General features: G+C 44.1%; 1 protein-coding gene across 1 annotated transcript; it reads left to right on the top strand.

The window, feature by feature from the left end:
* The first annotated feature begins 408 nt into the window (after positions 1 to 408).
* GRTP1 (growth hormone regulated TBC protein 1) lies at positions 409 to 27,730 on the top strand. The gene is made up of 8 exons (XM_042809934.1): positions 409 to 490; positions 1,329 to 1,480; positions 6,760 to 6,918; positions 11,426 to 11,550; positions 13,191 to 13,287; positions 24,794 to 24,966; positions 25,073 to 25,258; positions 27,241 to 27,730. Exons 1-8 carry the CDS (start codon positions 453 to 455, stop codon positions 27,328 to 27,330), a joined length of 1,020 nt encoding a protein of 339 aa, XP_042665868.1. The 5' UTR covers positions 409 to 452; the 3' UTR covers positions 27,331 to 27,730.
* Positions 27,731 to 27,817: the final 87 nt, after the last annotated feature.

Below are 27,817 nucleotides of genomic sequence, written 5' to 3' on the forward strand. Positions count from 1 at the left end.
CTATACATAAAGTTAAGCACACAGGGCCAGGATTCCCACGCCAAGAGTGGACACAGCGCAGGAGCTGCGCACCCTGAAATGGCGGAGGACCGCAGCCGACCCTCCGGCTTGGAGCTGCCGCGTCTCCGCCCCGCTCGCCCCGAGGGGGGTCCCTCGAGGAGCCCGGCCGTACCGGGAGCCGCCGCTCCGGCACAGAACGGGGGCGGCCGGGAAACGACACCCGCCCGCGCGGAGGCGGTTGAGGCCGCCCCGGGCGCGGAGCAGCCCTGCCCGGCCCCTGGCACACGGGAGGCGGAACCCGGCGGCCGCCCCCGCCCCTCAACCGGCGGAGCGTGTCGGGGAGTTGCGCTCGGCGGCCGGAGCTCCGAATGGGGCGGCGCAGGCGGCGCTGCTCGGCTTGAGGAGAGCCCGCCGGCGGCTCCCGGCCGGAGGGGGCCGAGCGCTGACGGCCGATGGCCGGGCTGGAGGACGGCCGGGAGTGGGCGTACAGGTAGGGCGGGGGGCTCGGCGGCCCTGGGGATCGCCGTTTGGACAACTTTTTGCCCATCCGAGGGAGGAGGCGAGCCGCGTGCCGGAGCGGAGGCGCCCGGTCCAGGCGGGGACTTTATCGGACTTAAAATAGCCCTTTCCCCGCTGGCATCGCGACCAGGGCCAGACGGAGCCGCATGGCCCCCCCGCCCGCAGCGCAGGTGTGAGGCGGGCTGGCAGCAGGGGCAGGTGCGGGCGGGAGGGAGGAGGTGCCATAGCCGTCCCCTGCTTTGGGCTTCCCCTGTACCCCGCGGGAGATCGAGGGCCGCTGGTGCAGCGTTTCACTCCGCTGCATGCCCGTGTGCTCGCGCGTACCTAGCGCTGTGCAGGTGCCACCGCGGGGACAAATTCCGTCATTGTGTGAGCACCTGCAGGTGTGAAGCGGCGTGGGAGGGAAGGTGCCACCGACCTGCCTTCCCTCAGTGTGTCCGGCTGAAACTCGGCCGGGTTGGGGTGGCTCTGAGACTCCATTAGCACCCGAGATAAGGTTCTGTGCAGTCATCTGGGTCAGTTTTGCACAGAACGGATCCTTTACTCTAAGAACTCCTAGAAGCAGTGAAATCTGTAAAACTGGCTGAGCAGTGCGTGTTTCACTTCGCTTGCTTACATTCCACATTGCATATCAAAGGCGTTTAACAGCGTGTGTACAGCAGGGTTTTGATGGGTTGTGAGATTTTTTGGCTGCTTTTGGAAATAGCAGCTGGAAGCTATCTGAAGCATTGTAGCTTTTTATTTGTTCATTTATTTTCCCCAACTGCAGGTATGTAGGAACGGTTGTGCAAGAGTGCTTTATTTTGCAGGGTTGATCCGTATGGGTTTGAGAGGCCAGATGACTTTGATTACGCGTCCTACGAAGCGTTCTTTTCCAGATACCTCGTGGTGCTCACCAGAAGAGCAATAAAATGGTCCAAGCTCCTGAAGGGGAAAAACAGCATACAGAAGGGTTTAAAAGGTGTGGTTACTTGTGGGTAAAAATGCATTATGGTGGAACCTGTATAAATTGCATTGGTTTGGGCTTTTGAATGTTGTATACTATTTTCTTATTATAAACAGTAATGATACCTAAGCAAATACGCTGCTGTTAGGGAGATCATTGGTTTGATTTAAAGCTTACAAAGGATTAATCCTTCTTTGGCAAACGTTATAATATCTTACTACATCTGTAACCCAGAGATTACAGCCACAGGAACTTCCAGATGTTGCTGTGCAGCTGTTTGTTGCATGGCATGCTTTGAAAAGATGTGCAGTGCTGCAGAGTCTGTGAGCCCCAGGATGAGGGTGTGAGGGCTCTGCCAGGAGAGCAATTGCTGACAGCTTTCAAATTCTTCCTTTTGTAAAACAACATTTACCTTGCTGCTCAAAGGATGTGTACGGAGAACTGGAGCTAAATGCTTCACAGAGTGAAGGAATTAGGACAAATACAGTTGCATGTTCAAAGCTCTGCCTCAGGTACAGTCTGAGTGCTAATCTGGGGGTTGTTTTTTTTCTTTTTTCTTCTTCCCTTGGCACCAGTAATGAAGTGATAACAAGTTAGACATCTTAAGTGGAACAGTGTATGGAGCGATGTCAGTCTTGAGGCTGAGGATCACCAGAAAATGTAGGTTTAAGCTATAGTTGCATTGAGTCACAGAATTTCCCAAGTAGGAAGGAACCCACAAGGATCACTGAATCCAGCTTCTGGTTCCACACAAGACTACCCAGCATTCAAACCCTGTGTCTGAGAGTGCTTTCCAAATGCTCCTTGACAATGGATGGCAATAGCCATGCTGCCTCTCCACTAATAACCATTAATAATCATTAATGTTGTGTCAGTCTTCAGTAACAGGCTACTGTATTGCATTTTTTAAAGGTCTGCAGCTGTATGTGAGAAATGGGATGTATTAAATCCCCTGAGAGGGTGCAGGCAGCCTTGATGGTAGCAAGCCCCTTTGTGCTGGTGTGCCATCTTTGATAATATTAATTTTAGCAAAAGATACTTCAGTTTGTCAACTGTGCATAACTATAAGGAGAACAACTGGAATAAGCAGTGTTGGGGAAATGTGGTCTGAGTGTAAATGTAAAGCTGTTAAAAAAGACCTCCCTTGTTATCTTCAGCTGATACCTTGAGGGAGAAAAGCAGCAGATTAACTTGTACCATTACTGATTTAAATACTTCCCCTCTGATACCGGTATTAAGGTCTGTGGCAGATGCACAGAGAATCATGTAAGTAGTGGCTTTGGTGTGCGCCCTGACCTGGAGGAGGACCCTGTGGGAACCCAGAGAGCAGGAGGTCTCTGTACTCTTGCTGAATTTCATCCTCCAGAATGAGGGTCCTTACTCTAAGGCTCTGCTCAGGAGCTGATTCTGATCAACTTCCTTGCTGCAGAAGTCAGCCATAAGCAGGAATCATAGAGTGGCCTGGGTTGAAAAGGACCACAATGATCATCTGGTTTCAACCCCCTGCTATGTGCAGGGTCACCAACCACCAGACCAGGCTGCCCAGAGCCACATCCAGCCTGGCCTTGAATGCCTCCAGGGATGGGGCATCCACAGCCTCCTTGGGCAACCTGTTCTAAGGCTTCAACACCCTCTGTGTGAAAAACTTCCTCCAACATCTAACCTAAACCTCCCCTGTCTTAATTTAAAACCATTCCCCCTTATTCTATCACTATCCACCCTTGGAAGCCATTCTGCCTCCTGTTTATATGCTCCCTTCACATATTGGGAGGCCACAATAAGGTCTCCCTGGAGCCTTCTTTTTTCCAGGCTAAACAAGCCCAGTTCCCTCAACCTTTCTTCATAGGAGAGGTGCTCCAGCTCTCTGACCATCTTAGTGGCCCTTCTCTGGACCCACTCTAAGAGCTCCATGTCCTTCCTGTACTGGGGGCCCCAGGCCTGGATGCAGTACTCCAGATACCTGAGGAGTGCTTTCTCCCCCACAAACCCAACAGATGTATCTGCAAAATCATATTCTCACTTGGAGTTTTCCTGGGGCTGTTTTAAAAGGCATCCTGCTATGGCTAGCAATGAGTGAGGCAGCTCTGCAGCTCCACACCCATTTCTCTTTACATGCAGAGAAGCTTAGAATTCCTCTGAGCAGGGTGACTTGAGTGAACAGGAAGAAGTGATGACTTGTGCTAATTTTCCAGTTTGGAAATGTGGTGTGTTCACGTGCTGCTGTCATGCCCTGTGTGGTATGTATGTATGTGCTTCTACTGTAAATAAAAGTAATTAGACTTCGTTTTAACAAGGATAATTAAGGAGTGTATCCTGTTGTTCTGGATCACAGCCTTCTGGCAGGGCGGGCCATGGGTATTTAGGCTGATAGCTCCCTTTGCTCATTCTCCAGTCTCTTCCTTCATATTGTTTGGTGGCATTTCGTTTCGCTTTCTGCCCTAGCTAGCTACAATGACTTTTATAGACATGTACATTTCTAGGTATTATTTGGTCCCTTAACAACTATTTCGATCTCCTTCATTGCTGAGGTCCACTTAATTTTTGCTTCCATCCATTTGACTTCTATCTTTCTAGGACCAAAAGACAGACAAACTGTCAAACCTAATCACCCAAAGGAGCTTAACTCTGGCCAAAAGTATGCTGTGCAGGAGAACTGTCTGTTCTCTTATGAGTGCATTGGACAAAACTGGCCAGTAGCAAAAGGTGCCTTTCTGGTCTCGGAGGTTGGTAAAACACAGCAAAAAGTGAAAGAGATGGTACAAAACCGTGGTTGTAACAGGAGCACTTCTGTTCCTGTGCAGGGCTTGGAGGAAGTAAGGAGCATCTTAGAAAGTCAGTTTGTATGTTTGACAGCAACTTGAATGCTTACAGCACAGATCTGTTTTGTTTCTTTTGCAGTGTGTTCATAAAGCAAAACTTTCAATTCCTTCTTGGTAGGTTGTTTTCAGCTCTGCTGCGGAATCTTTCTCTAGGGTCTGAGTTAATTTCCTCAGCATTGAATCGTAACTGTAACATGCAGATGCTTTTTACACTTTTGTAATATTATCAGCAGGATAGTTTTTGTTTTTAGCTGGTATTTTCCTGCATAATTTGATTTGCCACTTTCCCACTGAGGCCCAGAAGACTTATCTGTGAAACCATCTCATTTTGAGTTCTCCTGGGCCTTTTTGAAGAGCATCCTGCTATGCTTTCTCCTTGTGCCAAGGTCAAAGACTCATGTCCACTTCTATGAATTAATGTGCAATGCTTTTGGAGGTGGATGCTAGCTTTGCTTCTAGAATGGATAGCTGTTCCAGAAAAATATACTATCTGAATTTGTACTACAGTAAGATAGCCCAGTAATGTGCTCATCAGCTATGCTTGGAGGATTTGCAGGCTCAGTCTGTCTGTGGTGCAGAGCAAAGCTGTGTAAAGGGGAAGTAAAAAAAAAAAAGAAAAAAAAAAAAAAAAAGGTGAATACAACTTTATTCTGTGACAAAAAGGTCAAGAATTATTGTTTTCTTGGTGGGCTTTTCCACCCTTCACAAGCTGGGGAAGCTGGGATAGGCAATTGCCTGGCTGATATGAGCCTCTGGCCACCTATTGTCATGTGGATGATGACACTGAGGGATAATGAGTGTATGCAGAGCTGCAGGGCTGCTTTCCCCTTGTGCCAAGGTCAAAGGCTCATCCCCACGACTCTGAATTTAACGTGGTGTTGGATGTGGATGCTGGCTCTCCCTTCAGAATTGATAGCTGTTAAAGTACTGTCTAAATTTATGTGTTACAATATGATAACCCAGTAATTTGCTCAATCATTGAGCTTCTTAGGAGCATTTGCAGGCTGATCTGGACATTTCACTGACTAAAATGGGGGTTCCTCAGATGCATTCCTGCATTTGCTGTGCCTGTCTGTAGGATTTATTGAGCACCAGAGATCAAAATGTTGTAAAAAAGATGAAGTGGGGATTATTAAACATGGAAACTTAAGAATTATTTCCAGTCTATCTAGTAGAAGGCTGTAGTTAGTTACATTATAGCTGGAACAGGAGAGACTATTACCTGTGCTATAAACACTCATGGGATCACTAAACAAAAACTGCAGCTTGAAGGTCGAGTGTTTCTTGCAAATGTGAAGGGCAGGAACATTTCTCTGAAGGTACCAGATTTTAAGTGTCTGGAATGCCCATTAAAGATGCATGGATCTCTCCACTGACACTGAGAAAGCAATTTGGAGTTCTGGAAGATAATGGGCTAAAATAAGGTGAATGCATATAGAAAGTCACTGGTTGAGTTCTTGTAAACTCTTCTTTCACTGTGCTGTTTTTAAGGCCAGTTGCCTTTAATTCAGATACTGTTTATCTTGAGTTACAGATCTGTGTGACTGGATATAAGGAGGCTAGGTGATGCTATTGTGTGGAACAACAAAGAATTCCTCATTCTCATTCAGGTCCCATTCTGTTAGTAAGAAATATCTGATGCCTTCGTCAGTTTCTTCTCCCTGGAAAAAGGTAGAAAATCTCAAGTGCTTGGCTATCTTTTTTGGATCATTAGGGTTTAGGATTATGAATTAATTACCAGCATTGCCTCTGTCTTAATGTCTTTCATTCCACTCCCAGGAGGAAGCTGCTTTGGCTGCTAATAACCTGCAATCTTGCATCCTGGATGTTCATACTGAATCATCATCTTGAATTAACAAACAAAAAGAATGGTGCGATGCAGGTGATAACAGCTATTTTAGATTTGAAAAGACTTCCCCGTTATTCTGGGAAGAAAAACCTGCTGCGCGCTCACATTTTTATCACTTCTAAAGCTTAGACACTAGCATCCCATTTCATGTGTATCTTTGTCTGCTGTGGTTTCAGCACTTAGGTACTAAGCTGAAATCCCAGCGTTATGTTAACATAGCCGTTTGTGCTAGAGCATAAGCAAGCAACCAGTGGTATCATATTGGAAGATGTTAGGGAGAGATCAAAGATGGGCTTCCCTGAATGAAGAAGGACAAAGATTGCTGTTTATATCTCCATCCAGAAAACTGGAAAAGATTCAAAATCCTTATGGGAGACAGAGGGCTGGGAGTGAAGATCAGTGTGGGGAGTCTAAGTGGCAAGAACTTAGAAGTGAGTCTAAGACATACTGTGTCGCTGAGAAGAAAATGTTTGTCCTAATTGGTAGTGTAGGTTTGAAAGCATAATAATCTGTAGTCAAGAGTTTTCCTTTGACTTATAAGCTTTCTTTTGGTCATTCCGAAGGAAAAGTGTAAGTGGAAATATTTTAAAAATAAATAAACTAAAAAAAATCATTTTGTTTTGCAGTGAAGAGATATATCAGGAAAGGCATTCCCAACGAACACCGTGCATTGATCTGGATGATCGTGAGTGGGGCTCAAACCAACGTGGAGCAAAACCCTGGATACTACCAGACGCTGCTTGAAGGAGAGAAAAATGACAAGCTGGTTGAAGCAATCAAAACAGGTCATTGTCCTGATAACAGAACCTTTGTCTGTCTGCTGTGCTGTGCCCTTCAAATGTAGGAGATCAAGTATGTGATGGAAAACTTAGGTTTTGGTAGTAGTGGTGGACTAACATGTAAATTAGATTAGCCATAAGCTCTTTAACAGTACAGTTCTTGCCAGGATTATCACGTGGTCAAAACCAGTAAGGAAGATTAGAAATTATTTGGGAAGGAACAGCGAACAAACTAGAAAGTATTATGTCATCTCCTAGGTGAATGATGAGTTACTGTGACACCTGCCTTTGTTACTTCCTTCCCCAAAGGACCTGGAAGAGCAGCAAGCACAGTGATGAGGATATTTCATGAAAATGGCAGAAGAGGTTGCTGTTGCCTTTTTCCATCTTGAAAAAGCCAGGTTGTTAAAGTTGAGGCTTTACTGATTTTTATCTGGAGTTAGATAAGCATTGAAGCTCTTCTTGTTTTATGCCATGTTCCCCTCAACAGCAGCACCACAAGCTTTTGGGGCTGCCCACCTTAGTAAGGCATTTTGGAACATAATCTTTCATGTTTTGCCTATGCAAAGAGTAGCCAGAAATCTTCTGGTTTATATCCTGCTCAGAGCTGGAAACAGCAGAACTCTAATTTCGTGAATACAGACGAAACTACAACATTGAGTTTCTATAGCCAGCCTTGGTAAGGACCAGGAGAAGGAGCAAGATGTATTCAGTTAAGTGTATTTGCTGCAAGAGAGAGATGAAGCAATTTCTTTTCTCAGTTATCTTTTAACTGCCTGGCTGCTGCGCAAGTGAGGGAATGGGATATAGGAAAAATGGGGTGGAGGGCTTTATTTGAAGAGGGGGGGAAAAAAAGAACTTGGTACTTCAGAGTGATAATTTTCCTTTAGAGATGAAACAGCAGTGTGAATGTATGAGGGCTGAAGTAGAGAAGTATTAAAAGTGAATGGAAAATTTATGTTTAACTCAGTAATCTTCTTGACTGTATAAATTTTATTATTGTGGGCTTTAGTTGGGGACTGTTTCAATGTAAATTGTTGCCTGACATTCAGTATGTTTTGCCTACATTGGTTTTCCCTCAGAGTGGTTCGTTGTAAGAGAAAACTAAATTAGGGTGTGGAGTTGTTTTGTCATTCGCTTCTCATGTTTGCTGTTCCCTAAATTTTCAGGCAGTCCTGTAGTCTAGCTGTAATGTAATAGGACAGCTCAGTGCTGAGGTTTAGAAACAAGGGAAGAGCAGCCATATTTTCCTCTTATTTCAGGAGGAGGGTTGAGAGGGCACAGCCAACCGTGGACTTTCCTTCAAATTCTTTGTAAAATGTGTAAAAGCCAGTGTTTCCTGTTCCTTTTATGTGCCCAGAAGCTCAAAACAATTTTCATTTACATTTGGAATTTGCTTGCAGTCTGGAAATGTCTTCAGTGGGATGTAATTAAGTTGCCATCAATTAAGTTGCCAGAGGGACCTGGACAAGCTTGAAAAGCAGGCTCATGAGAACCTAATGAGGTTCAATAAGGCCAAGTGCAGGGTGCTGCACTTGGGTTGGAGTGTTCCTAGTTACAGATGAGGACTGGGAGACGAACTCCTAGAGAGCAGCCCTGCTGACAAAGACTTTGGAGTCATGATAGATGAAAAGCTAGACATGAGCCAGCAGTGTGCTCTTGCCACCCAGAAGGCCAGTGGTGTCCTGGGCTGTATTAAAAGAAGGGTGGCATCAGGGAGAGGGAGGTGATTGTTTCCTTCTGCTCTGCCCTTGTAAAGCCTCAACCAGAGTACTGCGTCCAGGCCTGGGGCCCCCAGTATAGCATGGATGCAGAGCTGTACAGAGAAATGGTCTAGTTTTGAAAAAAAATCTGATTACTGATAGCAATTAAACTGTCTTTTGACTGTTTCCCCTCTTCAACTTGCTGATTCCTAATTGATGTGCTTTACTGCTGCCTTTGCTTTATGACACTTGCTGTTGCAGCAGGAGAAGTACAAGAGAGAGAAGACATCTTAAGTTTAAGAGCTTAAATAATGCCTGTCTCTAAGTTCTGATGGAAATTTTCATAGTTCAGCGTTAGTACATATTTAGAAGGGAATGCATTCCTACTGAGCTTTGTTGTTCATGCCCTATTATAGTAAATCTTGTAGGACAAGTGATGTTGGTATGATAAAACGTGGCTGTCCTCCTGATACAAAGGCTATGTGCTGATTACAGAGAGGTCTGGCTGTAAGTTAATGTTTGCTTGCTGTGGGTGCCATTGGAAAATATTCCAATTCTAGACCAGGCCATTGAATTGCAGGTAAGTCCACAGTGTGTGCAAGTCCTCTCATTACACACACAGCTAGCAGCCACATTTGTACTCTTGCATTTCGTGAAGAGGAGCTGTATTGGTGAGAAACTCACAGTCCCCTTGGCCTGTATGACACTTCCTGACCTCTGGTGTGAAAATCTGGCTATGTGGGTCAGATGGTGCCTGTGGGATCGTTTGTAACAGGTTCAGAAAAGTGAGGCAGGCAATTGCTGTTGACTTTTCACTGAAGACAGTGGATATTTTACTCTCAAACCATTAATAAGTTTCTCTGAAGGGAGTTGACTTGCTAGTGAGGATTGGGCATGCTCACTAAGTTCAGGGTATTTAGGAAGCAACAGCGTTAGTTCTTTGGGTTCTGTGTGAGGGATGCTCTAACAGATCATGCCCAAATGGCTTCCTCACCTTGCCTGTCTGCCAAAATAGCTGAAGGAAGAGCTGGAGGGGAAACATGTGTAGTGATACTTCCTCAGAGTACCTTACCTGCAGTCCTCCCTATTGCCTTTCTCCAGTTCTTTTGGAGATGAGAGGGAATGGAGTTTGTGCAATTCATGCTCTATTTACAAAGAAAACATGCTCTGGGATCAGATAGCAAATAGGAACTGATTGTCTACAGACCTTCCCCAGGTTGTGAAATTGAAGATGACTTCAGTTTGGTCAGCCTCTGTTCTCTTTGGACTTTTCCTACTCCTTTTTCATCCTTACTCTGCACAGCTGTTGAGAAGAGCCACAGCTCAAATGTCAGCTTTCATCTTTTCTGTTAAGTCCAGCATGTACTTGAATAAACAACAAATTATTCTGATTATGCAAATACAATGCTGCTCTTCCTACCAAGAGGAAACAAACATAGTTATCCTATAACTGCCTGGCTGCTGCTCAAGTCCTTTTAAAATTATCTTCTTCCTTTTGCTTTTCTTGCAAGTCACATGGGAGATGAAATATTTTCTAACCTTCCCATTTCTGTAAATAATTTATTGACTTTAAAAGGAAAAAAAAAAAATGGTGATTTGTGTTATGATTTCTTAATGCTTTTGATTTCCATGAGACTAAACAAGATTTTGAGGGACTCCTGCTTTTAGTTGCGTGCAGCTCCAGCTCGTGTCAAGGCTGTGATAGACTTTGTCCTTTATACAGAAACAGCTGATAAGATCTGATAACTCATAGAACACAAACATCTGTGCAGTAATGTTCACACTGAACTTTTTTTTTTTTTTGCTGACTGTCACTGTTACGTTGTTGTTAAATATAACCAACATAACTGTTACTTTATTAATGTCTCAGATTTTGAAAATCTTCAAAGCAAGGTTGCTTTTAAATAGAATTTTTCTCCCCAACTTGTGTTTCTACAGATCAGATGTGCGAGTGGACTGGGTGACCTTTGCTCACCCCTCTACAGGGGGAAGCTGGCTAAAAACTTAACTCTGCCTTTTTCTTTCCAAGCACCAAAGAGTGTTGGGGTGACTGGCTCAAACCTGCGTGCCTTTTTTTTGGTCCTTTGTAAAGATTTGTGTTTGATCTGGAAGAAAGGAATGTTTTGAAATGCCAATAATTGCACAGTCCTCGGTCCGGCATTGAGCTAAGCATGTGGGATGTGCGTAGTCTCCTTCTCAGTGTTCTTGCACAAAGGAAGGAACAGACTGTCTAATGGTCACCTCCTAGAGGAAAAAAAAATCATAAAAAAAAAACCCCAAACAATCAAAACCAAATTACAAAGAAATTGTGATTTCAAGTGAAAGTGATCAGTGGCAAGAATAGGTCTTCTATTTGTTTATTTTTTTAATAGTTTGGGAATGTTTGGTGGAAGCCCCCTGGGTGATAAGTCAGCTGATTTGGTTTGTTATAGAATATGCTTTCCTAGAGCTGCAGCTCATTTTGTGCTGTTTGGCTCAATAACATTGTTTTTTTATTGACCTGAGTGGTTTGCTCTCATTTAGCCTTTGCAGTCACACCACGAGAGAATCCATTCTACAGAATTCCTGTAGTGCTCCTGGAATTGATTTCTGTACACTAATAAGATCAGTCTTTCTAGGAATAGATTATCTGCAAATGCAGGTGGCCTTTTAGCCAAAATAGGGGTAAAGCTGCTCCTGTTAAAATTCATCCACCAAAACCACGGTTTAATGAGGTTTTGATTGTACTTCAGGAAAGCTGCAAAAGTTTCTCTGGAAGGCAAAGGAAGGAGCAGCTCTTAACTTTGGTCTTTTTTTCCCCTTCTGTCTAGACATGAACAGAACATTTCCAGATAATGTGAAATTCCGTAAAACGGCTGATCCCTGCTTGCAGCAGACACTCTACAACGTGTTGGTGGCGTATGGACATCACAATAAAGCAGTAGGATATTGTCAGGTATGTGATCACTATTTTTTTCTTGGTGCCTCCTCCTAGTATAGGTGGCAAGTGGGAAGAAAATTTGTTTGAAGTTCACTTCATAAAGTCCTCTGTTCTCTTCCCCTTCTGCACTGAAGACACAAATGCAAACCTAACCCTCATGTATGCTAACCAGCTGTACACAGAGATTGTTTGAAACATGGCAATAAAAAAAAAAAACATGATTTTTCAATGTTATTGCTCTTGGTATTGCATATTTATTAAAATGTTTAATGTTATGGGAACAACAGAAGATATAGAACTGTGAAGAGTCTGCTTTGCAAACAGAACCTAAACCAAATGCTAGCAACTGCTTTCTGAGGCATGACATAAATAAGTAGAACTCTGCAGTTTTTGCCCTCTCAGATTCTCTGGGGGGGTGCATTTTCATAGTGCTAGTACATTTCTGGTGTTTGCTGAGACAGCAGCATGGCACTGCTTGCCCTGGTACAACCAGTGAAGTTCAGAGCCCTGCGAATTTACGCTTCAGAGAAGTTTTCTGTGTGTGCAGTGCTAAATGCCAAGCAGTCTCGTGTCACCATAGATGGATGCAATTACTAAGCTATCAGCCTAGAAACAAATAGTTGATGTCCTGGCTAGGAGGCCAAGCACCGTGTAAGGCCGTGCAAGGTCTGTCTGAGCTGCTGTGACTCAAAGCTTGAAAATGAGCCATTGGGTAAGGTGCAGTCCTAATATTTCCATGTTCTGGGAGTGCTACAAGGCCTTCTGTAGTGGGGCAGGTGAATTGAAGAAATGAGATCTTGGTTTCCATACAGGCTTCTGGCTTCTTGGTGGCTGTCATCCTCCTCAGAGCCGTGACAGCGCTGCTGCCTGTAGCCACTGGCAATGCTGCAGAAGCTGAGCTTAGAATGGGAGGCAGCAGGGCAGGGAGAAAGACGAATAAAGGGGTGAAACTGAAGAAGACAATGTAACCAGCACTGGCTTTCATAGCCTGTAAATATTTAAAGATAATGTAATTTTCTGCTAGCCTAGGAAGGCTTCCAGGGGAGCTTGCACCTCAGGCACATCTTTTGTAAATTGTCACGCTAGTTTGCTTTCTGTATTGTTGTAAGTATTGTCTTGTTTCAGTAGAACAGACATACTTGAGACAACTGAAAGCTGAGGAATAGGAAGAAAGTAGATTAGTGATATTTCTATAGCAGTGTTATGGTGAATATGAGCAACAGCTCATTAAAGCTACTGGAGTTTCAACTTTTTACTCATGATTCTTTGGCTCAAACGTTCTACTGCAGATTCGTGGTCCACCTGCAGGTCTGTTGCACATCCACACCAGCCATGTTTTGATTCTGGCCAGAACACTCATTGACTACACTGGGACAGGGCTTTGGGATTATTATTTTTTAAGGGAAAATTGGAAATAAATCATATACTACTAAGTTTTTTCTTTCAGTTTTCTCTCTCTGAGCTTTTTAAAGTAATTCTTGGTAGCCATCACCATGGAGATTTAACAGCTTATTCAACCAGTGCCTTTTATTACTAAACTTCACCTAATGTTCCAACTGTGTAGAATGGCAGTAAGTTAGCCCATAATCAAAAGAAATGACATAGAAACTCTTAAGGTAAATGCCTGCATCTTAAAATTCTTCTCTTTCTTTCAGGGCATGAATTTCATAGCTGGATACCTGATTCTTATTACAAAGAATGAAGAGGAGTCCTTTTGGTTGCTAGATGCCCTTATTGGAAGAATATTGCCTGGTATGCTAAGAGCTTACACAGTTATCTTTGTATACCAAAGCCTGGCTTTTCTTTGATCTTTGCATTTTAGTCCATTTTTCAAGATTTTAGATGTTAAATTGGCTGATGTGGACTGAAGACTTTTTAGGGACCTGGAAACAAGGCAAGGACAACACAGAGGCCAAACTTGCGTGCTCTGCAGTCAGACTTCAGCCTTGGTTTTGTTATTTCTCACTCCCTGCTATACCTGTTTGGTAGGTGTCTTCCTATGCCAGTGTGATGCTGGAGAACAGGGCTTGGATAGTGTCTGGGATTTGTTTGCAGGAATATGAGCTGAGGCACAGAAGAAGCAGTGATTGCAGAGCACAAAGATGGGTGATGCACGCAGCTTGAGTGCTCAGTCTGCAGCAGTGATTCCCAGTGATTTGGCAGGAGGCAGCATGACCTTTCTTCAGAAGTAGCTGCAAGGTAGTGTGGGTTTCTGCCAGATAGGAGACCTCTGAGCAGGCGTGCCTTGGGCACTGTGCATGCAGCAGTATTGCACAGCAAGGCAAACAAATGTCGCCCTGTCTGTGTGTGCATGTGACTTTCTTATCACAGCTCTTACAAACAATTACAGGATCTAGCCAGGCTGGTCAGTAGAGCCTTGAGGGCAGTACAGCACACCGTGAGGTGCACATGGCGTTTACGACTGGTCAGCTCAGCAGCTCCCTACATTCTCTTGCCTGCTTGCCTGGCTTTGCAGCAGGAGCTTACTTGCTGAATTTTGCCTTGTATGTAAGCTGAATCTCACCATGTGTGTGGACTAGCTTAAAACCACGAGCAGACATCAGACACAGTTACGTGTTATACTCTTAGAAAGTATATTTGGGAACATACATTCTAGGAATTTAGTTCTAGAGGAAGAATGGCTTTGTCAGGAATTCCCACAAGCATTGCATGGGAATGACTGCAGCTACACCCTCAGTGTAAAGCCATGTTGAGAAACTTGTTTTTCTATAAGAAAGCTTTGAAATTCACTGTTGGCCCAGTTTTGCTTTTGAACAGATGTTTTTCCCAGGTGGTTGGAGGCTGAGTACAGTAGGACAGTGTCAGCTAAATGCTGGTCAGAGGCATCAAGACTGATACCTTATTTCTCTGGTTTGGTTTAAGATTTTTTTTTAAAGCGTATCTTTTTTTTTTTTTCATTTTTGCTCCCTTCTGAACAGAAGAGAAAGACTCTGGGAAAGAAAGCTGTGAGAGTTTTAAAAATTATTTGACCAAGTGTAAGAAAATAACTTTTACACTGAATACATCATATAGGAGCTGAGTTTTTTTTTTAAACGTAGACAGAATGGTTGGACTTCATTTGCAAATTGCTGGATTAGAGACAGGTGAGGAGCACTTTGACTTGTGAATCAGTTTGCAAATATTTGAGATTTTACAGCCCCAAAGTTTACTTTCAAGCTGTAAGAATAGCCTAAAGAAATCAACTATCTTGTTTTGGCTCAGCCTTGAGATCTGTAAGCTGTGCCAACAAGTAGGGGACTGAAAGCTGCCCTCTGCCATGTGACCTGTCACTGCCTGAATGGCATTGATGTCCCTGGGGGGGATAAGTCCCTCCCCTGGCACAACTTGAGGGCATTCCCTGTAGTCCTATCACTAGTTACATGGGAGAAGAGGGTGATTCCAACTTCACCACAACCCTTCAGGAGAGCAATAAGGTCTCCTTGAGCCTCCTCTTCTCTAAACATTCAGTGCAGAGGCTCTCAACTTCCAGATGGGAAAGGGATATCTGCTCAGAATGGTTATGCTGGGCAGGCCTTCTCTTCTTCACAGTCACCTTTGAGTGAGCTTGAGATGCTTCTTCCACCTCGGCTGACTCAGCAAGAGCCCAAGTTAGCAGGGTGAAGCTTTTGTATAGTAAAAACATCTGATAAAATTCATAGTGTGGTGAGTAAGACAGCTGCATAATTTCAGTGAAATATTATGTATGTGTGAGAGAGAGAGAGAGGCAGACTATGTCCATGAGGAAACTTGCTCAGCTGAGCACCTCCCTTGTGTTAGTAGTGCTGAGTACAGTGCCTTTCAGTTTAAAGCCATATAATTACTTGTTGGGGAAGAAGAGAAATACTGTACATTCTCCAGGTTTTTAGAGGGAAGAGTCAGTTTTGTTGGATGCCAACAGGTTGATGAGCCAATCTTTTCCCTTAGTTTCGTTTCTCTTCTGTGGGTCAATTCAATTACAGTCTATGCTTTCCCCTTTCACTGCAAGAGATATACCTCCAAATCATGTCCTCATTTCTGCTTATGTCCTGTCACTGCTGATTAAATTGATGGATATTTAGGACAATTTGGAAATCCCTTCTCTGCCCTCTGCAGTGTTAAAATGAATGCTTCCTTGCCCCTGCCCACACGCATTTAATTGCGCTCAACATCCACACTGGTATCTGGCTACTGGCAGGATTTTTGGCCAGCAGGTGAAGCCAACCAGCCACAGATCATGTTCCTGAAACCAGGGCTCACCTGCCTGCTCGTTACTGGTCTTTAGGATGAGGGGGACGCATGTGCCATAGGGTGTGATGGAAGTGCAGCTCCTCTGCCCTGGCAGAAGGGGACAGTTTGGCAATGGGGCAATTTAAGTAAAGGTTTTATGGCTGAATTACCTTATTATACCCCTCGAAAAACTTCTGACCCAGCAAAAGTTTAGCAGGACTGGAGCTGGTTGTGTGCCACACATCAGCCGATACAGCTGAATGAAGCCAGAGAGAGTCATTCTTCTGCTGAAGGCAGTCCCACAGCCTGTTGTGTCTGCCAGCTGCTCAGCAAGGGCTTTGGAAGGATTAGAAATACATCTCCACCCCATAGTATGGGAGAATTGAATTGTTTAACTGAAGTTGTAGGTGGTTTCCAAGATCTTTTTATTCCCAGGTTCAGTCAGAAGATGCTGGAGCCCGCAGGAACCAGTAAGAATTCAGTTCAAATCGAGAGTTCAAGTGTCTGCAACTTCTGTTTACTACAGCTGTGCTTGCTGGCACACTTTTTTGTTCAGTTGGGGAAATACTGGGGAGGCTGGATTACTTTATAGAGCAGCAGGTAGGAAGTAATTTTGAAATGTGGTACCTTGGTATGTAATTTAAGGAGCATAGTAGTCATGTTTTATGTATTTGTGAACGAATTGGGAATTTAACAGGGGAAAAATATGGCAGTTATTCACTCTGCTATACATATATCATGTGCAGGTATCAGGACTTAATATATGTAATATATGTAGAACACATTTTTTTGTGTGCCCTGACATGAGGCAATCTCATGTCAGGGCACATTAACAAACACCACCTTTTTCTCTTTCCCCAACACTGTTAATAATTAAGTTCTTCATTTAGGTTTAGCCTGCAAGTACTCCTCAGGGGTCAGTCTAGCGACCTTCCTTCAGCCTGGTGCTTTTTAAAATGGTTGGTTTGTTTAACTGTTATGATGCCTGGTTGTTTATAAGTAACGTCAAGTAAGAACAGAGTTTTGAATGATGACCACCAGACTGGCAGACCGCATTAACGGGCATTATCTGCAAGGACAAAAGGTGCAGTGCAAGATACTGCTCTGGTGTGCAGCTTAGCCACTGCTGGTTAAGGCAAACATCTGTGTGTTTGGATAAGTGATATCTGACACATTTCTGGTTTGCAGTTGTATCAACCATAGGCTTGCAGGTATTGTTGCATAATGCAAGAGAAGAGAGTATTTCAACTGAGTAACAGAACGTAATTGCTCATCCAGCTTTTGCATATCCTCATCTTTCTTCTGATCAATGTTATGACCTTCTTAGAAGTCCTGTCATACAGACTTCAGGTTTTAAGGAAGGAGCCACTGAAGGAATACAGAATGCACTACTACCTATAAAGTATTTGCTTGTTTTTCTTTTAGTCGCAAGTAAGCGTGCATTTGTTTCCTTCTGGTGACTGAATACCCAGAGGGATTGCTTTGGAACTTCAGAATGCAGAGCTGGCAAGACAGCCATGTCTTTGAAGACCTGCTTCTCCAAGGGGAAGTGGAACTTGGTTCCATATGGAGAATTTAGTCAGCTGTGCAGGTAAAAGGCACTATGGGACCTGAGTGGAGTAACGCTGAGCTGAATTTGCAGCTTAGGAGGAGACTGTCACATAATGAAAAACATGTCCTTTCAGAGGGAGTGTTTGAGCACTGCAAGCATGTGTGGAGAGCTTGCAAGGCTGTGCATAACGTGCATGACATCATGTTTGCAAAAGTCGTTTTTGATAAGTAATCCTTTTTATAGCATTGCTTCTGGGCTGTTTCCTCATCGTGCTCTACTGGTAGCACCCAGCTGCAGGGCTGCATGCTGGCAAAGTCCTCACAAACCCACATAGCATTCCTCTGATCATGCATGAAGCGATACTCACGTGCAGCTCTGAGATACAACATCACATCTGCCCCAAGGAGAGAGGCTGAGTAGTCAGGAGTTTGAAAATGTGAGACTTGGACATACTCTGCTGCTAGTCAGCTGCACAATGAAAGGATTCATCTCTGAACGTTAGAGGTCAGTTGTATTTATCTAGAAGTTAAGCATGCCGTGTCCTGATAAGCTGAAAGTGGAATGTTGGGGTCATCGTGTGCGTATATTTAGAAACCTTGATAAGCCTGAAATGTTTATTACTTATGAATCTGAACTGCTAGGCAAGAGGGAGATGGGAGACAGCAGGAAACAAGGAACTGGGGCTATTCTTCATTCAAATGATAAGTATACTTGTACTTTGGAATAATAATATTTCCTTGAAACATCCCTTGCAAATTGCAAGACTCATCAGTAAAAGAGCAAGCTCATTCTTGAGTATGTGTGCTTTAGGTGGCTGGGTAGGAATGCTGCAGTTTTGCCTAAGCCACAGGTCTCTTGTGTGTGACCAAGTATTCATGTTCTCAGTCTTGCTTTTGTGTGGGAACATGCTGAACTGTGGCTGTGCACAACAAAAGGACCCAACACATTTAAAAATGCTTTAAAAATGCTTTCTTCAAATGAAGAACGTTGTATTCCTCAGCATGGCTATATTTACACTGTGGGAGCAGAGCTTAAATCATAGAATCATAGAATTACTTGGGTTGGAAAAGACCTTAAATATCATTGACTCTAACTGCAACCTAACCATACTACTCTAACTAACAACCCTCTGCTAAATCACGTCCCTGAGCACCACATCCAAATGGTTGCAGCTCGTGCTTCTTTTAAGACTTCATTTTACTATGTTCAAAAGCCCATAGATCTGGGGTGTTTTCTCTGTGAAGTAGTCAAAGTCGCTTTTCATTCCTTGGATAAAAACCACAAACAGAAGTTCCTTACACAGCTCCATTTCTGTAAGTAGAGCTGATAACCCTTTCTTTTGTGTGCCTTCAAGTCAACTTTCTGCATTAAATGTGAATATCAAACCTAGATGCAGGTTTCTGATGTAGGTTGGGTTAATGTCACAGAGTGAAGTGACATTCTCTCTCCTCCAGTAGTGAATGTATCCAAGGATTACTTGGGCTTTTCCTGAGCTAAAACCTGCTTATTGTGGGTTTGTTTGTAACTTAAGATATTGGAGTGCTTTTGTTTTGTTTTGAAGTTGGTTGGCTACAGCAAGCTTGGACATTATTTCAAAACACAGTATGATGTATCCTACAGCATCGGTAATAACATAAAGAATGTGTTTGTGGAAGGGTGTGTGCTTTGGAAGTAAAGGAATGATATGAAGGAAATTGTGAGCAGTGCCCATTGTGGCTTTTGTCCACCTGAATGCATAGAAGTGGCGTCTTCTTTTGAGAGATGTGTGGTTATTTCATATGTTTTATGTTCAGAAGATTTGAATGCTTTACCTACTTCTCAGTTTGTGGCTAGCAGAGGGATGTGCTTCTTCTTTCACTTGTGCCTTTTATAGTTTGCTTCAAGATTGGTGGAGTGACAGCATTGGTGGACAAAGGGAAGGCGACCCGTGTCACTTACCTGGACTTGATCAAGGCCTTTGACATGGTCCCCCACCACATCCTCATCTCCAAACTGGAAGGATGTGGATTTGATGGGTGGACGACCCGATGGATAAGCAATTGGTTGAAAGGCCGCAGACAGAGGGTGGTCATCAATGGCTCTATGTCCAGGTGCAGGCCGGTAACGAGCAGCGTCCCCCAGGGGTCTGCCTTGGGAGCAGTGCTTGTTAACATCTTTATTAATGACATCGATGATGGAATCAAGTGCACCCTCAGCAAGTTTGCTGACGACACCAAGCTGAGTGGTGCAGTTGACACAGTAGAAGGAAGGGATGCCATTCAGAGGGACCTCGAGAGGCTAAAGGTGGGCCCGGGTGAACCTGATGAGGTTCAACACAGCAGAGTGCAGAGTTCTGCACTTGGGCTGGAGGAATCCCAGACATTTATACAGACTGGGAAGAGCAGTCCTTGAGAGCAGCCCTGCACAGAAGGACCTGGGGTCCTGATGGATGAAAAGCTTAACATGAGCCAGCAATGTGCTCTTGCAAGCTTGGAAAGCAAATGGTATCCTGGGCTCCATCAGAAGAGGACTTGAAGTAAGAGGGCTGTGGATTTTGTTCCCTTTCTCTTCAAGCGGAAGGGTTGGACTTGTGGATTCCTTTCCACATATCGGGCCAGAACCGTGTGTGTCTGCTCAGCTTTCTAGTTAAGCCTCCTGCATCTGTCCAGGTCTTTTAAGTGATTTAGTAGGGAGTTCCCGCTGTGATTTTTAGCGTTGTTGTAAGGAGCTGAAGAAAATGTAACGTTGTGAGGTTATTTTTAAGTGCAAGATAATACAAGTGTGTGTTTTATGCTGAGAGGTTAAGAATAATCTTGTCAGTGCAGTGAACTGATAAAGTAGTTCCTCTTCCTAATCCCATATAGGAATTAACCAGAAATCCAGAGTCCTTGTTCAGCAGCGTTTGCCAGTCCTGTAAGACTCACGATACAGCTGTAAGTGTTTGCTTCCGCTATGGGTAGAGCAAGCAGTCATGGTAATCTGCTGTGTTTGGTCATGAGTTCCTCTCCAATGGAAGAAATTTCATAGAATCACAATTACAGAACATCCTGAGTTAGAAGGGACCCACAAGGATCATTGAGTGCAGCTCCTGGCTCCACACAAGACCACCCAAAATCCGAACCCTTTGTCAGAGAGGAAAACTGACCAACAGCATTTTGTTCTGCTGCTTGCAGTCTTTGTGTGAGTGCTTTGATAGCTACGTCTTCAATCAAGATTGGTTTCTAATGATGCACAGCTGCATCAAACATACAACAGGGAGTTACTCTTAAAGGCAAACCCAGTCTGTTTCATTCCTTGTAACTGGAATGGCTGAATTGTGTTTGTGCTTTCTAACATGCTGCCAACTTTGCTTTGTTTCTCTGAGCTTGCATACAGAGTCTTTGCTCCTTCATATTTCATTTTTGTTCATCATAAAGTCAAGAACAATATCATCTTTGCTTTTCTTTCTACAGTCTTTATTTTTAAGAGCATCTCTCTTCTGTTTCAAAACGCTAGCTGCCACATCTGCTCAGTATCCCGTTGTGCTGCCTGAAAAGCAAAGAAACCAGACAGTTCTTTCTATACCCCAGCATCCATTTCCCAAATTCGGGATTAGAGGCAAGAGAAGAATATGGACAAATGGGGTTATGCAGGAAAAATAAAACACTGCCTGTTTGTGCTTGCTGAAAAGGTGTTAAATAATATCTCAGAGCAGCATAATCTAAAATTGTTGCGTAACGCCAGTATCACAGCCAGTAAACATCTATACAGTGCCTGTATTCTCCCTATTTTATGGTAGTAGCCATCCAAAATGAATTGGACTTGCTTATATTTGTGTTTGTTTTGGAGCTGATCCTCAGTGGTGAGCGGATGGCTGCTGGTGCTGCAGTTCAGAACTCCAGAACAGAAGTTCTTGTTTGCTTTGACCCAATGAATTAAAAATGATGGCTGGAGCCTATTTGGGGGTTTTGCTCATCTTCCCTTGGAGGTTGGGGATCTTGTTTTTAAAATGACATGAGTGTAAGAGTTCAACTTGCCCCTAAAGCATGTATCTGCAGGATATTGCTGTGGCCAGGACATCTGCAGGGGGTCACTTCAACCCGATAGTGCAAAAAGAGTTGGCAGTACTCATGGTTTTCCTCCTTTTCCTGTTGTGATTTTCTGATTTCCTCCCAAACATGTGTTGTTCAGCTTTTTTACTCAGAGTCTCGCAAAACAGGTTCCTACAAGACCTGTCTCACCTTTTTGAACTGTCCCATGGTGGTAACAGAAGAGCAGAACACTGCCCTGCCTTTCTGGCCAAAGCAGGCTGAGAGTTGCCAATAGGGAGCAAACAGTGAAAGAATGCTGGAAAGGTTTGGTTTTTCTTTTTCCACGAAAGCTTGCAATAGAATTTGATTCTGTTGCAATTGGAAATGTAGAAGTGAATCCTCTTTGTGAAGCCAGACAGTTGCAGTTGACAGCCTGCTCTTGCCCAAAGCCTGTTCTGCTTTTCTGCTCAGGCCTTGAGGGAAGTCTGGCTACAAACCCACTGCTCTTGCAACAAGGAGCCATGTAAGAGTGCTGCAGAATGGTGTGAAAATGAACCAGTTTTGGTTTTGGGTGGAGAGAGAAAACTTTACAAAGGAGAGAGTGCAGCTTTAGATGGGTAGGTGTGATGGCTGCACAGCACACTGCAATTCTTCCGCTCCTTTACCTGCTGATGGGATCAGTGGGCAGACTGAGGAGCTGCAGATTATTGTACTGCAGAGGTCACTTTGCAAAGAACTTCGTCTTCTAAAATGGTAGGGGTCAATCTTTTTCCTCTTTGTCTCCCATGACAATTACAAATACACTTATAAATACAAATCACTCAGTTAGTCCCAGGCTGAGTTATGTAGGCTCTTGAAATAATAGTCAGAAATGCTGGAAGACGTGCAGCAGGGCTCAGGTCGTGCTTTGGGTATTTCTGCAATACTAAGAATAATTCCTAGGCTGCTTCTTGCAGAAGGAGTGTTTATATTTAACCTGACATATGCACGACAGACTCGAAGGATTCTTTTATAACTTCTGCAGCTCTGACTCGGGGAGGTAATTCAAGGCTAGCAGAGTACTGCATCTTAAACTTTTATTTTTGGAGCCGCTTAATCTAGCTGTAACACCTCACAAGGACGTGCAGTCCTCACAAATCCTTATTTCCTGCAAATCTCATTACTGCTGGGGGACGCTGGCAGGCAGCCGAATGTGGAGCGGGATGTGGAGAGGTGCTGCTTGCTGTGTGCTGTTCCAGGGATGCAGAGCAGGTGAAGAAGATGTGGGGAAAGCAAGGGAAGCCTATGGGCGGCTTGCCAAAGAGCTTGGAAATGGGAAGCCTGAACTGGATGGTCTTTGAGGTCCCCTCCAGCCTTAAGCCATTCTATGACTTGATCATCCTTAAGGATCCCTTCCAACTCAGGATATTCTGCGATTCATATTGGGAAAGTTGGTTTTCATCCAGATGAGTTTCTGGAATTTAGTAACGAACAATAAATTAGAGGAATAATTTCTAGTACAGTATTTTGTTTGTTGCCTTCTGGTACGTGAAAAGTAATGTGGCATGTGATTGCCTAAATCACTTCCATCTTTCAGTGCAGAAATAAAAGGAAGCAATCTGACACTGTTTTCTCAGGAGATCACCTCTCATCTGAGGACACTCCTGCAAAGCAGCCCAGATCAATGGGTGACACTGTTGACCTATGCTTGCTGGTTACTTATTTATTTTTCATTAGTGAGTGGCAGATTGGGAGCAGATGCTGGCTTAGGTCCGTTCCAGGTCATAAACTGTGCAGTGCTCCCCAGAGAGGGGATGCTAATGAATATGCTAATTGTGTCTGGGTAATGCAGACTGAGACATTTCAAATTGTTTGTGGCACAACACAAAAGGACATAAAGCTGGGGTGTCTGGGTGGCAGGTGAGTGGAAATCATTTGCTGCATAGCATCCTTGTGCAGAAAGGCTCTGTGTAGGCTTGTTTATAAACAAGGGCATTTTGGCCTGGGAGAGAGTGTGCAGAGCAGCCAGCTACAGAAGATCAGGACAAGGAGGCACACAGAGCGGCGTTAGCGATGGGGGAGGAGAGCCAGAACTGCAGAGCTTTGCTGAGGGGACATTTCAGAGGCACAAATACACATACCATGATATAGAGAACGATATATATTATAATTAGTATCCCTGGTAGCTCTAATTAATACACAGTAAGTGCATGCTTAGAAAGCCATCTTGGATGCTGCCCCTTCTACGTGACTTCTCCCTGCTGTGATCTGGCAGCAGTATCCCAGCTGAGCGCTGCGTGCAGCCCAGCTGCCTGGCCTCCATCTAAGAAACCTGAACACAACTGGAGTTTATGCTGAGGCTTCTCAGCTGCTCGTAGCTCTGCTCATTCAAGGAGCGATGGACGCATGGTCTCTGGCTGAGAGCTTTCTGCTGGGCAGCTCCTGGAGCACAGCGTGGTGTCTGATTGCATTCTGAGATGCTGGCATTTGCTCTGCTGCACTGATTAAAAATAGCAGCTGCTGTTGATTTCGGGGTATCAGGTGATGGCACAGGGTCCTTGTTCCTCCCAAGGACACTCACAGGTGACAATGTGAAGAAGTTTGTGCTGCTGTCTCAGGAACACCAAAAATAAACAGTGTGCAGATGCATGAGTGGAGCAAGAAGGGGAGCAAAGAGCAGCAGGCTTGTTCTTTTGTCTTGAGTTGGATTCCTTGCCTTTTTCTTGCATGAAAGCAGCATTTTAAGCAAAGTTTACTTCACGAGTCAACATTACTCTTCCTGTGCTCCAGTTCACAAATGCACACAGCACTAACGTGTGTGCAGAGAGTTGTGGTGTTGGCTGTGAGCTCAGGGTGTAGCTCTGTGTTTGTTTTCAGTGTACTTCCTCGTTGCTTTGTGGAGCATGTCAGAGACAGGAGGGTGAAGCAGTGCATCCTGTGGCAGTGGCTCCTGTTCGTGGACAGAATTTGCTCATCACTCCTCATTGAGGACAAAGAAAGTAAGGGTCGCAGACAGACAGCGGAGTTCCAGTTCCTGAGGGTTGAGTGTAATGCTGCTTTGTGCCATGAGAAGTGCAGAGGATGTTCTGCAGCTGGGATGGCGCAGTACCGCTTAGTTCTCCTGGCTCGTACCGGGGCAGCCAGCACAGCATGAGAGCACCTTCCAGGTTTGCTTTGTGAGGTAAAAGCTGCCCGTTCAAGCCTTCATTGTAGTGGTGGACACTTCAGCATGTGGGTTCCTTGGGCATCCATGTGACTCTTGTCCTCTGCTGGGCCACTTGAGCTCTGATAAACTCAATAGGAGACGATTTGGTAGGCACGAATGTTGCTTTGTGTACAGAGATGATCCTTGGCTAAGAGCAGAGCTGTATGACTACAGTGCAGGCATCTTCACTCTGTGGTTGAATTTACTGGAACTTGGGACACATGGGTTGGACGTGCCTTTGTATGTTCAGCTGTATGTGGGCATTCTCTTCAGTTCTGTGGAAAATAATTTCTACTGCCTACTGAACAATGGCTTCTTCTCTCCAAGATTATTACAGTCCTGCAATGCTGGGCCTGAAAACCGACCAGGAAGTCCTGGGGGAGCTGGTGAAGATGAAAGTTCCAGCTGTGGCCGAGCTGATGGAAAGACATGGAGTCATGTGGACCCTTGTGGTGTCACGCTGGTTCATCTGCTTGTTCATTGACATCCTTCCAGTAGAGGTAATTCCTGACATTCCATTCATCTCTATGTGTTTATGGTTACCTTTATAGCACGTTAGCAGTAATTACCTACAAGCCGTAATCTGAATTCTCCCCTTTCCTGCAGACTGTGCTCCGAATATGGGATTGCTTGTTCTACGAAGGGTCAAAGATCATCTTCCGCGTGGCCTTAACATTAATTAAGCAACATCAAGCTTTTATTTTGGAAGCCACGAATTTCCCTGACATTTGTGACAAATTTAAGCAGATCACCAAAGGAACGTTTGTAACGGAGTGTCACACTTTCATGCAGGTAAATTCTCCACAACCTTTAGTTAGGTATGAATGGGACTGACTTAGAGATGTTTTCTGCATTCAAAAAGGTTCATACTCTCCCATCCCTCTTTCCAGGTGAGGTAAGAAGGGATCTTGACAAGAACAGAATTTTGGTGAACTGTGGATTGCCCATTCCTGTGGTTTTCCTCAGGTGAACTGCAGGAGATGGGTGTAGGACAGACACAAGTGAACTCTAAATGTGCATGGATAAATCTTTGTAGTAGAAGGATCTAAAGCACTGTCAGAACAAAAAGGCAGCACCCAGCTCTTAACCTCCAGTCTGAAAGCCTTAATTACCAGAGCCTTATGGCAACCTGCAGACTAAGAACTATTCTTGTAAGTTATGAATAGAATGAATGCCAGGTGTGTACAGAAGATTCAGAGCTGAACTCAGAAGACTGAAATGTAAGGACACCAGGAGCAGGTCTGCCACCACCCACTCAGTGAGCTCTGCCACTGCTGTTACTGCAGTGCATTGAGCACAAAGCAGGAGGTGGCTTTTTGCCCCCTGAAATTCGGTGCCCCTTTCAGAGCTCTGTGCACGGCTCTAGCACAGCTCTGGTAGGTTTCATTTTCACTTACAGATAAGGAAACTAAATTTAACTATGAGTGCTTATGAGTCTTTTAATTAGAGAGTTGAGGGGAAAGGTAAATCACAGGGGTAGCTTAATTTAAAAGGAAGATGGTTGAAGGGCTTTCCCTTCCATAGAGTCTAGAATAAGAGGTTTGTTAAATGTTAACCGTCATGAGAATACCAGCTCAGAGGCTGATGCAAACACCTGTCCCTGAAAGACGTTTTTTTTCTTTTCCTGCCCCTCCTTTTAATGCCATTTCATTTTACAGTGGCTGCCTTTAGAAAAGCCACCACTTTTTTCTTACAGTTACACTGAATGAAGATATTGGCGTTGCTTATTTTCCAGCAGTGTTTAGTTGGAGTGGTGAATGTCAGGAGCGGGCTTTCGTGGCAGGCAGATAACCAGCACAGCTCAGGTTGCTGTGTGCCACTGAAGCACGTGCTTTGGTTTCGTTCCTTGCAGAAGCACAGACAGTAGTGCAGGAGGTGGTGATGACAGTGGGTATTTTACGTCTCCCTCTTGAACAAGCTCATCGTTTTCAATTTAAAGCTACGCAGACTTTGTTATCAGATGCTGTTCAGAACTGGCACATTTATAACCTCATCTTCAGAGCTGTCAATATAAGTACAGAGAAGCGAGAGCCCACACATCTCAGCTGTAGACTTAAGCCCATAAATTTGCAGCTTGCCTCACATTCTGTTCAGTCAGAGGTTTTAAATCAAGTAGTGAAAAATGTATTATTCTTGAGATCCCAAAAGCCACAAGCAATAACAAGAGCAATTATAGAAGTTTTTGATAGCATTTAAATTGTCTCAAATCCTTGCGTCCATGTATGTGCTACCCCCAAAAGCCTACTAAGAACAGGACAAAGGTAGCACAGTATGGGAGTAACACTGCATTTTTCTGTTGGCAACAGACTGTTGTATGTGAAAAATGAATTACCCAGGATAGCTTCATATATTCTGAGTCCAGAGAGGTGTTTTAATTTTAGAGTGGTTCTTTGTGGAGCCAGGAGTTGGACCGGATGATCTGTGTGGATCTCTTCCAACTCAGGACTCTGTCTGTGACTACGCATAGCATCCAGTGCCACAAATACCTTCTAAAAGAAGTTTAACTGGAGGCTTACATTCAAACTAGCCTTTGTAGCATTGTTTTTGCATAAATTGTAAAGCAGCAGCTCAGAGCGAGTGCTCCAGCATATCTTTACAAAGGAGTAGATGAAGATTCTTCCCTGTTTTGAGGAGGCCAAACAGCAGTAAGCAATTTCACATCACGGCTACGAGCAGAGGAAAGATCTTGCACATCTCCCAGGGAGTTTTGTGAGAATTCCTGCACGTTGGCTAAAGGCTTCATTTTAACAGGATTTTCTCATTTTTGCCCCCAGAAAATATTCACAGAACCTGGCAGTCTGTCCATGGCAACGATTGACAAACTCCGAGAGACGTGCAGAGAGAAGGTGCTTTCTCAGGGATAACTCAGCAGCAGGAACCAGGCGCTCAGACTCCAGAAGTGGACACATTCCTCTTTTTGCACTGACTAAAGCACACTTTAAGCTTTCCAAGAGTTAACTGACACTTGACCAATTTTCTTCCTGCCTTCCATGTAAGTGTTTTTAACGCTTTGTACTGTATGTCAGACTTGATAACTGGAACTACTGCAACTGATGAATTTGTCATTATTATTTTTTAAGAATTCAAGTGTTTTCAGAGTAGAATGTGATCAGTGTAAGGACACTCCTCTTGAAGTCACTGTCCTTGTCTTTTCAGGGCGTTTTGTAATGTTGAAACAGGCGTATAGAATTACATATCCTTCGTATTGTATTAACTATGACACCTCTTTCCATTTGTACAAAATAAATCTAATTTAATTTGTCAGAGCCTGTTTTTTTTTTCCTGGTGTTTTGTATACTCATGAAGGTTTTCTGGCTCAAAAGCTTCAAGGGCACAGCACATAAAAAAACA

This window comes from Centrocercus urophasianus, unplaced genomic scaffold, assembly GCF_019232065.1.
Source record: "Centrocercus urophasianus isolate 14NV4802_14NV808 unplaced genomic scaffold, USGS_Curo_1.0 seq_12, whole genome shotgun sequence".
Lineage (NCBI taxonomy): Eukaryota > Metazoa > Chordata > Aves > Galliformes > Phasianidae > Centrocercus > Centrocercus urophasianus.